A 14,461-nucleotide genomic window follows, 5' to 3' on the forward strand; every position below is an offset into this window, starting at 1 on the left:
TTGTTGAGTCAAGGCAGACAGGGTGAGTGGGGGCAGATTGATATGGTGATGTGGCAGCAGTAGCTAGATAAGTGGATCTTACACTCACAGTTTTTTCTTTGACCTGCTCTGGGCATGATCCAGGTGCCAGAATGTTTGAAATCAAAAGTAGGCAATACTGATAATAGCTTCAAGATTTGAATTTGAAAGGCAGGGACATCCCACAACTGGTTATGATAATTCCTGCCCATTTATGCTTTTCAGAACATTGAGCTGAAGGTGGAAGTGGAGAGCCTGAAGCAAGAGCTCCAGGAGAAGCAGCAAAGTTTGGATAAAACTTGGTAAGTGATAGTGAAGGTGGATCTGCAAGAACCCAGCTCACACACACCACATAATCAGGGACTTGGGAATCTTATGCTTTGTCCAAGAAGGACAGAGGAGACACCGGCAAAATATCTCTGTAATAGATACGTAACACTCTGTTACACTATGGCCTGAGTCACACAATCATTTGAATATAGGTTTATATTCAACCCCTGCTAACTGAGCAAAGAGGCATCTTTTGAAGTGATGATTCTCTTTATTGAGCAGGGGGAGAGCAACTGGTCCTTTCCATCCCCAGCAGAGCATCCCTCCGGTTGCTGGCATCTATCCTAGGTTTATTTTTTAGATTGTGTTGCTGGCATCTATCTTAGGTTTATTTTTTAGATTGTGAGCCCTTTTGGGACAAGGAGCCCTTTTATTCATTCATTCATATCTTGTAAACTGCTTTGGGAACTTTTGTTGAAAAGCGATATATAAATAGTTGTTGTTTTTAATGTGGGTTACTGACATTAATGTGATTGTGTAAACCCTTGCCAAGGTGGTTTATGGTGCGAAATGAATCTGAGATCCTCATCTTGGCGTGGGTTCACACAATCACACTAATGTCAGTAAGCTATATTAATCTTGTATATGAATAATTGTGTGAACCCAACCGTTTTCTCTTATAGGCTAAGGCTGCAGTCCTGTTCAGATTCTTTCAAGTTATCTTGAAAAGAGAACCTAGAGCTGGACTTCCTTTAGTTTGGAATACAAAATGAGTTTCTGTAGACATAGGGAGGGCTTTTTAACTTAAGTTTGTATTTAGTTCAAGACATCGGTTAGATCACTTTAGCATCATTTTGACACTATTCATATAGAGCTAAACAATAACAGAATTCCTCCCAGATGTTCAGGTGTTCAGTGCAAATGTTGGAATTTAACTGAACACTGATGAATCAGGGAGGAAGTCCCTTTTGTTTCTAATGTCCCACTGTAAACTAAAAAGCTCAAGCAAAACATAGGGAGGTCATTCACACAATCGAAAACTGTGTTCTACCTGGGTTTGGGAACTGTGTGTACTCCCAATTTTTGATTGTCTGGAAGCAAGGTTAGAGGAAAACCTGGGTAGAAGTGATTGTGTGGAAGCAAGGTTAGAGGAAAACCTGGGTAGAAGTGATTGTGTGGAAGCAAGGTTAGAGGAAAACCTGGGTAGAAGTGATTGTGTGGAAGCAAGATAGGAGGAAAACCTGGGTAGAACTGATTGTGTGGAAGCAAGGTAGGAGGAAAAGCTACCCAGGTTTTCCTCTAACCTCGCTTCCACACAATCACTTCTACCCAGGTTTTCCTCTAACCTTGCTTCCACACAATCAAAAATTGAGAGTACACACAGTTCCCAAATCCAGGTAGAACACAGTTTTCGATTGTGTGAATTACCTCAGGCTGTTCTAGCTAATGCTCTAGTCTATAATAAAAGCTTTTGCTTCTATTGAGGACTGATTTAGGAAACACCCCACAGCTTGTTCCAACTCTTTTCATGAGGCTTAGGAGCAGTGTTCCCTCTAACAGGTATTCCCAGATGTTGCTGACTACAACTCCCAGAATCCCCAGACAAAGATTATTACACCTGGGATTGCTGGGAGTTATAGTGAACTACATCTGGGAATCCCTGTTAGAGAGAACATTAGGGGCTATTCTTACGATCACAAAAATCGGGCTAGGAAAATCCTAGCCCGTTTTTTGTGATCATCAGAACCACCGGGCTCGCAGCCGAGCCCAGTGGTTCTGGAGCGGCTAACCCGCTCCTGCAGCCCACCCCTTAGCCCGGGTTTGTGGAGCGAGCGCTCCGCAAACCTGGGCTATCTGCTCGTGAGTAGCTGCGGCGTGGCTCCACGCTGCGGCTACTTGCAAGTAGACCCCCCCGGCCGGGAGGCATAAAAGCAGCCTCCCGGCTCGGGGGTCTCCCCAGTATGCCCTGCACGCTTGCATAGGGCATACTGGGGCTTCTGGGGGCCGCGCAGCCCCCGAGTTCCCCAGCCCCCGCCGCTCCCTCTCAGAATCGGCCACCCAGGGCTCCCTGCCCGCTCGTGAGACCCGGTCCTAGGAGTATGACTGGGTTTGTCCACCAGTCCTCTGGAGCCTCATAATCCCCCTGAGGGTTTTTGCTTTCCTCTCTGTGAGCAGCAATTAATGCCTAGGAGTTGGACTAAAAATAGGCCTAAGTTAAAAGCCACATGTACAGAGTTGTATCTTCTGTCCTGAGCTGCAAAATAACTTTGGAAAAGAACATTTGATCTGCTTTCTTTCCCCTGAGCATTACCAGCCAAGCAAGTTTGTATTCTAAACCACACCATTAAAGAGTTTTGGTGAGATCACTACATTGATCTTAGTGGGACTTCTTTCTGGGTAAATTTGCTTTAGGAGTGTGTAGAAATACATCTCAATGAAATAAATGAGGTTTCATTCTATGTAAACATGTTTAGTATTCAACTGTCATTGTTTCTATAATTCATGTTTTCCCCCCATGTGATAAAACTATGGATGAAAAAAAAAATTCTGTCCAAAAAAATGAATGTGTAAACTCTCCCTTAGAGACTTTTCAAGTTATTAATTATCAAACTATTAATCATCAGCATTTATCAGATATTAATTAGCCACATATGAAACACGATTCAGTATATGATAAGAACACTGCATACATGACAAGAACTCTTTTGGGTGTGGATTCATTTTTCTACTTAATTTATCTTTCTGTGTGCATGAAGGACATATATTTGAACTCCTTTTATAAGCCATTCACTTTATTCAAATACATGTTAGACTTTATTTTTATTTTTAAAGGTAACACACAGCTCACTTGGGCGGGGGCAGGCAGGGAGGCTCTTCTGCAGAAAGAACCCAAACACTTTGGGAGGGAGCTTAAGCATCATCATCATCATCATCATCATCATCATTATTATTATTATTATTATTATTATTATTATTCAATTTCTATACCTCCCTTCCAAAAATGGCTCAGGGCGGTTTACAAAGAGAAATAACAAACAAATAAGATGGCTCCCTGTCCCCAAAAGGCTCACATTCTAAAAAGAAACATAAGACACACACCAGCAACAGTCACTGGAAGTACATGTTTTAGCTCTCTCGAACATACACAGTTCCCTTAATCCAGTGCTGATCTGACGAGCAGTTGCCTCCTGGGGTCTCCAGTAGGGGTCCTTCCTGGCCCTGCTGCCTGGGATCCTTTTGGTTGAGGGTACCAAGGACTGAAACAGGCGAAGCAAGCAAACTATGCCATGGCCTCTCTTATCTCTCCACCTTTCTTGTCTACATTAGTCTCATTATATTAAATAAGTAAACTTACTCCTAAGCCCCAATAATAGCTTTTGTTTTGACTGGCTGGTTTTCTGAATTTTAGGGCAACAGCAGAGAACTGGAGCTCTCAGAATGAAGCTGAGATCTGCCACCAGCAAAAAAATGAGCATGCCTGTGCATTCCTGGAGAAAAAAATCAGCCTGCTACAAGAGGTATGGAAAAGGAAGCAGAAACAGCTGTGCCTTGCTGACTATACTGACAAGGGAGGATCATGAGTATCCTGAGGGGAAATGGGAGCTGTGATGGCTCCAAACCTGCCAGTTTGGAAAATCCAGAAGAGGGAGATGCAGGTTTCTTCCCCTTGTTCATCACCTGTTCATCACCACTTGGCAGGGGAACAAAAGCAGAGAAAACTTACTTTGATCCAGCTTGCCTTTCCAATTGTATGCTGAAAGCAAAAGCATTGTTAGCAATTTGCCGAGTCTAAACAAGCAATTTAAATCTGTAAGCCCTATTCATATGTCATGTTTGACACACATACAATCTGTATACAGTGCACGCATGTACAGATTTGTATGTGCATACAGTTACTCGGACATTATAGTCGACATGTGTATAGTAGTAAACTTCCTACCCGCATCCTGCATTTGAGGCGGCCTGTACAGATTTGGCAGTTCTGCAAATCTCTTTGGGAATCCTACTATAGATTCTGGAATTATAAACTCTGTTTACCCCAACTTCAAACCATGTTTCGTTTGTGTATATGGGAAGTGAAATGGGTTTTCTTTTTACTGTCAGAAGTGGGCCTGGATTGGCATGCCACTTCTGTCCTTAAAAGGTAACTAATTCAGTTACGTTATTGAGTATTTGTCTCTTAGTAGTGATCCACCCTGGGCCATTTTTGGAAGGGTAGTATATAAATAAAATAAAATAAATAAATATGCTGCAACCTAAGACCTTAATAGAAATTAGTCACTTTCTTATATTTACAGTCAAGATGGATAAAGAATGATCAATAGATTGGAAGTGGGTCACCTCTTTTGAGTAATTCAGACCATAAGTTATGCTTGAGATTGTGAGTACAAAACAAAGGGGCAGATATTATAAGTCGGGGATTCTCAAACTTGGGTCCTCAGGTGTTATTGGACTTCAACTCCCATAATCCCCAGCCTCAGTGGCCTTTGGTTGGGGATTATGGGAGTTGAAGTCCAATAACACCTGAGGACCCAAGTTTGAGAATCACTGTTATAAGTTAATGAAACTGGAGTGAAGGGGTGACATACACCATAAGCAGAACCTGTAATGGCATTCTGCATGGAACAGTGGCTGTACAAATGCTTTCATTCTCAAGCAACCAAAGCAAGAGGAAGTCCTCCCTAAGCTTGAGCAGGTAATATGAACTCCACCTCACAGTAAAATGAAAAACCCAGAAGTAGGGGTGCATATGTTTGGCGCAGTTTGGTCCGAATTTGAATTCAGATGAAACCGCGGGTATGTGAACCCGCGGGTATGTGAACCGGTATGTGAACCCGCGGGTATGTGAACCGGTATGTGAACCGCGGGTATGTTTGGTTGCAGGTATGTGTACTGGTTAGGTTGAACCGATCAGCTGGACCGGTCGGTTCAACAAACCAGCTCGAACCGGTTCACGATCAAGCCACTCAAACCGGCCCATTTACAGTGGTCCGTTTCATGATCAAACCGATTTCTGCACATCCCTACCCAGAAGCCTCCTGTGCAGCAACCTGAGGACATTCATTGGGGAAGGTTGAACAGGACTCATGTAAACATCACATGTCTTATACACCTTAATTCTGATTGATTTCTGCTAGAGAGAATCACAAAAGTGACCACCTTAATCCAACCACTTTAAGCCTTTTGGATTTCCATATAAGTATAACCAAGCTTTGTAAAATTTCTGGAGGCAAAGAGATTGCTGATGTGATTTCTGCTTCCATCTCTAGGAGGCTCAGGCAGCAAAGACCGAGGCAGAGAGGATGACAGCTCTGGCTGAGGCTGAGAAGGAACACTGCCTGGAACTCACCAAGCAACTGATGGAGTTCTCCAAGAAACAGGATGAGATCAGGGAAAGCCAAGCTCTTTTGGAAAGCTACAATGCTACTTTGGCAGAGAAAGACAAGTGTGTACCTGTGGGTTTTGTTTGTTGCAGTGATTTGGCTTATGTCTGCTCCCATAATACAAACTCTTCTGTGAAGTTTGGGGAGAGGTTCTTCATTTCAGAATAATCAAAGTTGAGCTCTGTACAAATTATATCTCTCTTTTTGATGCCTGCCTTCGTGCTGAAAAATAATTTCTCCCTGTTTGTCACAGCTGGGTTGTGGGCAGCTAGCCCGAGGATGCTGAATTAGGGGGCCAGGAACAGGAAAGTGAGGCAGACAAACCAAAGGACAAGTCAGGTGGTCAGTCAGAAGTCAGGACAAACTGGTAGCCAACACACACTGGAGGTCAAGGCAGGTACTGATCCAGCAACGGTTCACCAGAAGTAAGGTGACCTTGATATTGATGAAAACCCAAACAAAATAATCTGAAACAAAGAGTAAAACACAATGTAAATGCTTTATTATTCAAAAGATTCTAATGAAGAAATGCAAAAGGTATACATTTTATTTATTTATTTGGTTGTTTGTTTATACATGGCATATAGCAACAATAACTATCTAAATAAAAGGACAAATGAAAAAACAAAATATGTGGCACTATTTCCCGTTTTGAATCCTATTTTGACAAGAAAAACTTCAGAATAAGCAAGGCCATTCTCTACTGTGTGCAAGTAAATATTTAATCCCCAGTTCTCAGATATCAATTCTATTTGGTGTTTTTTTTGTGTGAGTAATTTGAAAGGACGCGTTATATTTTTTTGCAAAAAGTATTGGGAGATATTTTGCTGTCACTGAAGCATGAAGAAGTTGAATCTGAACTAGATGAATTATTTTATTCCGAAGTTTTTCTTATGGTCATATTGGTTTGTCAAATTACCACTTGATGGAGAGATTTGAAACATGGAAAACAGTGCTATATATCTTGTCCTTTCCATTTTTGTGATCTGCCCAAAAATATTTTGAGTGGGCAGTGTAGAAATATAATAAAATATAATGAATGAATAAGTAAATACATTTGCCCTTTTGTTTAGATGGTTAATTTTGCTCTATATAATGTACACATTTTGCATTTCTTCATTAGTATTCTTTGTAAAATAAATTTTATTTATTTAAAATATATATATCATACTCCTCCAGCACACTGCTGCTTAGGGTTGCTTACAATAACACTATCAAACAGAATATCCACAATAAATAAATATCCACAATAAAAACATACATATATTTCCACAATAAAACTCAGTAAAAACACAATACAAAATAATCCTCTCTAATAAAACGCTTGGTGTCCGTCCGTGGACGGACACCAAGCGTGTGTCCGTGTCTCCCTGCCCTGTTCTGCGCCTGCGCGAAGCGCAGACGCAGAACAGGGCAAGGGAGACACGCTCGCCGGTACCCGGCAGCCATCTTGGGTGGCCAGAAGCGGCCGCCCCGAAGAAGCCGGAAAACCGGAGCCGGGGTAAACTGGGCAGAGCCGCTGCCTCGGCCAAAAGAGACGGAGGCCGGGGGCGGAGCGGAGGCCACTTAAATATTTTTTAAAAGGCACCCGCAGCCGACGCCGCCGACCCTCCCTCCCAGCTGACCCCCCCCATTAAGGGCCAAATCGGCCCAGCCACTTGCCCCCGCAGCTTCCGCCGCCGACCAACCGCCCGCCCACCCAGCTGCCGATACCTCCTTGCCCCCGGAACACGTCCTCCGCTTGATCCGCTGCTCAATTAACAGAAGGAGAGAGGTGCTCGCATGCAGAGCTCCACTCTCTTTAAAGCCTCTTCCCGAACTGGCGCTTTGCGTCCTTGCCGCCCAAACCGCCAGTTCGGGAAGAGACTTTAAAGAGAGTGGAGCTCTGCATGCGAGCACCTCTCTCCTTCTGTTAATTGAGCAGCGGATCAAGCGGAGGACGTGTTCCGGGGGCAAGGAGGTATTGGCAGCTGGGTGGGTGGGCGGTTGGTCGGCGGCGGAAGCTGCGGGGGCAAGTGGCTGGGCCGATTTGGCCCGTAATGAGGGAGGGAGGGGGAATGGCAGCGGGGGGACAGGAGAGCCGTTACTAGGGCCCGTTGTTCAACGGGCCAAAATTAACTAGTAAAAAGATAAAACAGCAGTCAGGACTAAAACTAATTAAAATCAGAAACCCAATTACAGCCAGCTTCTTTTAAAAGGAGGGGTTTGAAATTCATTTTAAAACTAGTCAAAGAGGGATAAATGAAGAAGCACTCCAAAACATGGGGCCATTATTAAAAGAGTAATCCCTGGTTCCCTCCAGCCAAATCTGTGTCAATGGAGGGGCCCAAAGAAGGACTCCGTTTGATTATCTGAGGGCCCTGGCAAGTTCATATGGCATATGCAGTCCAACAGATACCCTGGTCTCAAGTTGTGTAGGATACTACACAATACTAGCACTTTCAATCTGGCCCAGAAGCATACTGGTAATCAGTGAGGAGGATATCAGGTTGAGGAAGAGGGAAACGCTCCCTTCGAAGGGATCCCTTCCTTGGGTGATGCGCCCATAACCTCACACACAGAAGATACTCTTCCGGGGAGTTGAGGGCCTCCTTGTAGTAGGCGATTTGATCGTTAGGAACATAGAGATGGGTTTGTGACCCGCGTGTAGACCACTAAGTGACTTCCCTGCTTGGTGTGAAAGTTGCAGACATCATGATAGGCTGTCAGGCAATGCTGAAGAGGAGTCACCTATCATGGTGCACATGAGCACCAACAATGTTGGGAAATGCAGTTGGGAGGTCCTGGAAGCCAAATTTAGGCCGCTAGGTAGCATATTGAAATCCAAGACCCCCAGAACAGCGTTCTTTGCAGTGCTACCTGTCTCACATGCTGGGCCAGTGAGACAAGCGGAGCTGAGGGCTCTCAATGTGTGGATGAGACAGTGGTGCCAGGGGAGGGAGGAGGAGGGTTTAGATTTGTTAGGCACTAGGATACATTTTGGGGCAAGCAAAGCCTGTACAAAAGGGACAGGCTGCACTTGAACCAAGATGCAACCAGACTGCTGGCGCTTGAAGTCAAAAAAAGGTTGCAGAGCAGCTTTTAAAATGACACCTGGGGGATTGCCAACAGGAATTGGGTGATATCTGGTTCAGCAAGCAAAATCCTCTAAGGTGTGAGGATTTTGTTAGATAAACCAGAAGGGAACAAAGTAGAACCAGGGGTAGAGCAGATGGAAGCACATGACAGCTGGTTAAAAAGGTCAAATGATGGTAAAGGAGATAGCACACACCAACGGCAGGTAAGAGATTAGGCGAATAGGTGTCTATACGCCAATACCAGAAGCCTCTGAGCCAAGAAGGGCGAGCAGGAGTGTATGGTTGCTAACAAAAACATAGTATAGTGGGCATAAAGGAAACCTAGTGGAACGGCGAGAACTGATGGGAAGCAAATCAGAGGGGCATCAAAGAGAGACAGAGCTATAATAATGGGTGACTTCAGTTACCCTCGCTTAGACTGGGCAAATTTATATGTGGGTATTGACCGAGAGGCCAAATTTCTAGACATGCTAAATGACTATGCCTTAGAACAGTTGGTCACAGAACCAAACAGAGTGAAGGTGTGCTTGGACTTAATCCTGAGTGGTGCCCAGATTCTAGTGCAAGATATCAAAATTGTAGAACCATTGGGGAACAGTGTCCATAGTGTGATCCAATTCAGCTTATATGCAAGTAGAGCATTACCAAGGAAGTCCAACACAGAGACACTGGATTGCAGAAAAGAAAACTTCTGAATAATGAGGGCTGGTAAAAAGGAAGCTAAAAGGGAAAGCCAGGAGGGTCAAGTAACTCCAGAAAGCATGAAACTTATTTAAAACCACAATAACAGAAACTCAATTGGAATGTATACCAAGGAGGAGGAAAGAGACCAGCAAGTTCAGGAGGACACAAAAGTGGCTAACAAGTAGAGTCAGGGAAGCTATAAAAGGGAAGAAGACTTTCTTCAGAAAATAGAAGTCCTGCTCAAATAAAGACAACAGAAAGAAACAAACTCTGGCAAAAGAAATGCAAGAAGACAATAAGGGATGCAAAAAGAGAGTTTGAGGAGCATATAGCTGGAAGTGTAAAGTGGAACAACAAAAACTACTTTAAATATATCAAAAGCAGAAAACTGCCAGGGAGGTGGTTGGATCATTACATGACGAGGGCATGAAAGGGATTATTAAGGAGGATAAGGAGATTGCATTGAAGTTGAATGAGTTCTTTGCATCTGTCTTCATGGTGAAAGATACTGACCATATCCCTACTCTGGAACTGAGCTTCTCGGGTTTGGAGGCTTAAGAACAGGGCCAGTTTGAGGTGATGAGAGAGGGTGTTCTAAACTTTCTTGAAAAACTAAAAATTAACAAATCGCCAGGGCCAGATGGCATCCACCCAAGAGTTCTGAAGGAATTCAAATGTGAAATTGCTGAACTCCTAGCAGAAATGTGTAACTTGTCCCTATGATCAGGCCCTGAACCAGAGGACTGGAAAGTAGCTAATGTAAATCCCATTTTCAAAAAGAGATCCAGGGGGATCCGGGAAACTACAGGTTGGTTAGCTTCTGATCTGGGTAAATTGATGAAAAGCATATTTAAGGACAAAATTGTTAAACATATAGAAGAACAGGGCTTGCTGAAGGAGAATCAGCATGGCTTCTGCAAGGGCATGTCACTAACCTTGTGGAGCTCTTTGAGAGTGTTAACAGGCATGTGGATAAAGGAGATCCAGTTGACATACTACTACTGCAAATATTTATATATCACTCTTCAACCAAAGTTCTCAAAGTGGTTTACAAAGAAAAATAGATAATACATAAATAAGTTGGTCCCCTATCCCCCCAAGGGGACTCACAATCTAAAAAGAAACACAAGGTAGACACCAGCAACAGCCATTGGATGGATGTTGTGCTGGGGTTGGATAGGGTACTTGGACTCCCAAGAAGCTTTTGACAAAGTTCCCTACCAAAGGCTCTTGAGTAAACTTAACAGTCATGGGATAAGGGGACAGTTTCACGTGTGGATTGGTAACTGGTTGGAGGACAGGAAACAGAGGATAGGAATAAATTGACAGTTTTCACAATGGAGGGAAGTAAGAAGTGGAGCCTCCAGGGATCTGTACTGTGACCAGTACTCTTTAATGTTCATAAATGATTTAGAAGTTGGGGTAAGCAGCAAAGTGGCCAGATTTGCAGATGCCACTAAACTATTTAGGGTAGTGAAATCCAAAACAGATTGTGAGGAGCTCCAAAAGATTCTCTCCAAACTGGGTGAGTGGACAACAAAATGGCAAATGAGGTTCAATATAAGCAAGCATAAAATGATGCATATTGGGGCAAAACATCCCAACTTCACTGACGGGGTTTGAGCTGTTGGTGACAGAGAGAGATCTTTGGGTCGTGGTGGACAGCTCGTTGAAAGTGTCAGCTCCGTGGCAGCTGAGCAGCAGCTGTGAAAAAGACAAATTCCATGCTATGGATCATTATGAATGGGATTGATAATAAAAATGCTAATATTATCATGCCCTTATACAAATCTGGGGTACAACCACATATGGAGTACTGTATACAGTTCTGGTCACTGAATCTTAAGGACATTGTAGAACTGGAAAAGGTGCAGAAAAGGGCAACCAAAATTATCAGGGGCACCTTCCTTATTAGGCAAGGGTACAGCATCTAGGGCTTTTTAGTTTGGAAAACAGACGACTACGGGGAGACATGATAGAGGTGTATAAAATTATGCATAGAGCAGAGAGAGTGGACAGAGAAATTTTTCTCCCTCTCTCACAGTACTAGAACCAGGGGTCATCCAATGAAACTGAAAGCCAGGAAAGTTAGGATCGACAAAAGGAAGTACTTTTTCACACAGCACATAATTAATCTATTGAATTCTCTGCCATGGAATGCGGTGATGGCCACTAGTCTGGATGTCTTTAAGAGGCTTAGACAAATTCATGGAGGAGAGGTCTATCAATGGCCACTAGTCTGGTGGCTATAGGCCACCTCTAGCCTTAAAGGAAAGATGCCTTTAAATACAAGGTGCAGGGGAGCAACAGGAGGAGAGAGGGCATGCCCTCACCTCTTGCTTGTGGGTTTCTCAGAAGCATCTGGTGGGCCACTGTGTGAAACAGTATGCTGGACTAGATAGGTCTTTGGCCTGATCCAGCAGGGCTGTTCTTATGACCCCACCCAAGACCAGATTTATTTCACTATTCCAATTACCAGTTTTACTGACCCAAAACTCCTCCATCTTCTCTGGATTAAGATTCAGGTTTATCCCAGCCACCCAGAATGACCTCCAAACACCAGTTCAGGACATCAGCTGCCTCCCTGATATCAACTGATTTAGGTAGAGCTAGGTGTCATCAACATAGTGATAACACTGCAGTCCACACCTACGGATGTCCTCTCTCAGTGGTTTCATGTATATATTAAAACAGCATGGGGGTCAAAATAGAACCTGGTGGTACCCCACTGGTCAATAGCCAAGGGGTAGAATCTGTGCCCCCCAGCACCACCTTATAGGTATGGCTGTCCAGATAGAAACAGAGCCACTGCAAAACAGTGCCCCCAAGTCCTAACCCAGAGAGATGACCCAGAAGGATACCATGGTTGATGATACTGAAAGCCACAGCATAGTCCAGGAGGCTCAACAGGGTCGCACGCACTCCCTGCCCCCCGCCCATCTCCTGGCATACTTCATCCGACCTTCAGGGCAACTAAGGCAGTTTCCAGCCCATAATAAAACATTATCCTAGAATAATAGAGTTGGAGGGGCTTTGTAGGCCAACTCCTTGCTCAATACATGAAATCTGGAACATTCCCAACATAGGGTTGCCCAGCCTCTGCTTCAAGACTTCCAGTGAGGGAGAGCCCACCACTTCCCCAGGTAACTGGTCCCATTATCGAACCACTCTTATTGTTAAGGAAAAAAGAAAGGTTGTGCTATTGAGTCGGTGTCGACTCCTGGCAACCACAGAGCCATGTGGTTTTCTTCGTAGTGGTTTACCATTGCCTTCTCTGTATTGTTAAGAAGTTTCACCTAACGTTAATTGCCTTAGGTCTATAAGATCTAGTCCTGCCCTTTTGGACAGCAGAGAACAAATGTTTGTCCACATATGTGTGACAGCCCTTCAGGTATTTGAAGAGAGCTTTTTTTGTTTTGTTTCTGGGTGGTGGCGGAGGTGCCCTGGTGGTTGGGTATGTGACTCCCAGATGCCTCATTGTATCAGTGTATGTGAAATACTGCCACATGGCTACCTTGTCATATATTGTATGGGTCACAGAACTATTCTCACTTCGGCCAAGATAACCAGATTACTATTTATCTTCTGTAGGAGGATTGAAGAACTGACCTGGAATCTGAGCAACAGGGAGCATCTTCTTGAGCTGCTATCCAAAGAGAAACAGAATCTGCTGCAATGTTTGGAGGAACGCTGGGAAATGAAAGTGCAGGTAATGAAGTAGCTGAAAGCTCCCCAGAACCCAACCTCTGCATGCCCAGTACTTTTAGTGCTCAATTTGGTGTTTCCTTTCAACCCAGAGTGATTACAACTGGTAACATATAGCATTGGATTCTTTGAACTGAGAAATTAATATGGGGGAAGGGCTGAACAACAGTGGAGGGGGACACCACTGCTAGGTGTGCATTCCTAGTAGCCTCTCTTCTAGTGATACAAGATATTCACATCTGCCTGGGATGTGCTTTAACGGGCTTGACTAGAGGCCATCAACCATAACCAATCTTTGTTGTAACCTGCATTCCATTTTCTCTGCCGCTTATGCCTGCCTTCTTTTCCCTCCCCACCCAACATCCCTCCCCTCTTTCCTATTTTCCCAGTTTTAAAAGAGACTGGCCAGGAGAGACAGACACCAGCCACACTGGGAGGGTAGGTTCCTGAGCGCTGGCCCAATCTCTTGTGGCACCCCGCAATCCACCCTGTCGGGGGATTCCCAACAATCCCACAATGCACCATGCCAGGAGCACGGTTCATTGGGGGATTTTCCCACTGCCGGGAACTCCTGCCACCTGGCTTTGTGGCTGCTCAGGTTTCAGGCAGTCCAAGTAGCCACACGACTTGGGAGTGCGCCCTCCTACGGTACCTCACTATTAGCCCAGGTACAAAACCTGGGCTACTCAGGTGCGAGTGCCGGGATCAGGACCAATCTTGGTACTCTACATGACCACCAGGTAGGGCTGTCCAAGCCTGGGTAGGCTGGTTGTGTGAACAACCTTTATATTCTTCACAGCAAAACTATCCATGCCTTATCCATTTTGTAGGAATGGAATACTCTTCTGGCAAGATACTAGGGCTACCTCTAGTAGTGCTAAGGGAATTTTTTTGGGATGAAATGTCCAAAACTGCATATTTATACACATTAGTAGGACAGGCTCCTTTGTAAGCATTAATTGATTCAATGCACTATTGATCAATCCACTCTTGTGCAGCCTATTTGCAGAATTGCACTACTTTTAATGGCTGTGGCACTCTTATAACTTCTCAACAGGCCCGTTAGAATCTGAGCTGATTAAAAAAAAATTACCTCCAATATTAGATCTTTTCAGTTTCTGTGATTACTGGTATTACTATAAAAACTATAGTACAAAATTCATCTGTTTCAGTACAAAAAATGTGATAGAAGTAGCTACATTTCCATCTTTGATGTAGCTGTATGCTTGAACTTTGCCTAAGGCTATAACCCTTAATGTGTTTTTCTGATTTTCTTCACTGACATCCATGTATTTAAATCCTGTTTGCATAAAACATTATGTA

At 44.0% G+C, this 14,461-nt stretch overlaps 1 protein-coding gene across 6 annotated transcripts in view; it reads left to right on the forward strand.

The window, feature by feature from the left end:
• The window catches only part of LOC128323928 (myomegalin-like), a 207,932-nt gene that overhangs the window by 68,929 nt on the left and 124,542 nt on the right, over positions 1-14,461 (forward strand). For all 6 annotated transcript variants that reach the window (XM_053247878.1, XM_053247875.1, XM_053247874.1 and 3 more), the window contains 4 exons: positions 244-320; positions 3,698-3,806; positions 5,559-5,734; positions 13,025-13,142. In XM_053247878.1, coding sequence (XP_053103853.1) covers positions 244-320; positions 3,698-3,806; positions 5,559-5,734; positions 13,025-13,142 — 480 coding nt within the window. The remainder of the gene's footprint in view (positions 1-243; positions 321-3,697; positions 3,807-5,558; positions 5,735-13,024; positions 13,143-14,461) is intronic.

The sequence above is a fragment of the Hemicordylus capensis genome, chromosome 4 (assembly GCF_027244095.1).
Source record: "Hemicordylus capensis ecotype Gifberg chromosome 4, rHemCap1.1.pri, whole genome shotgun sequence".
Taxonomy (NCBI): domain Eukaryota; kingdom Metazoa; phylum Chordata; class Lepidosauria; order Squamata; family Cordylidae; genus Hemicordylus; species Hemicordylus capensis.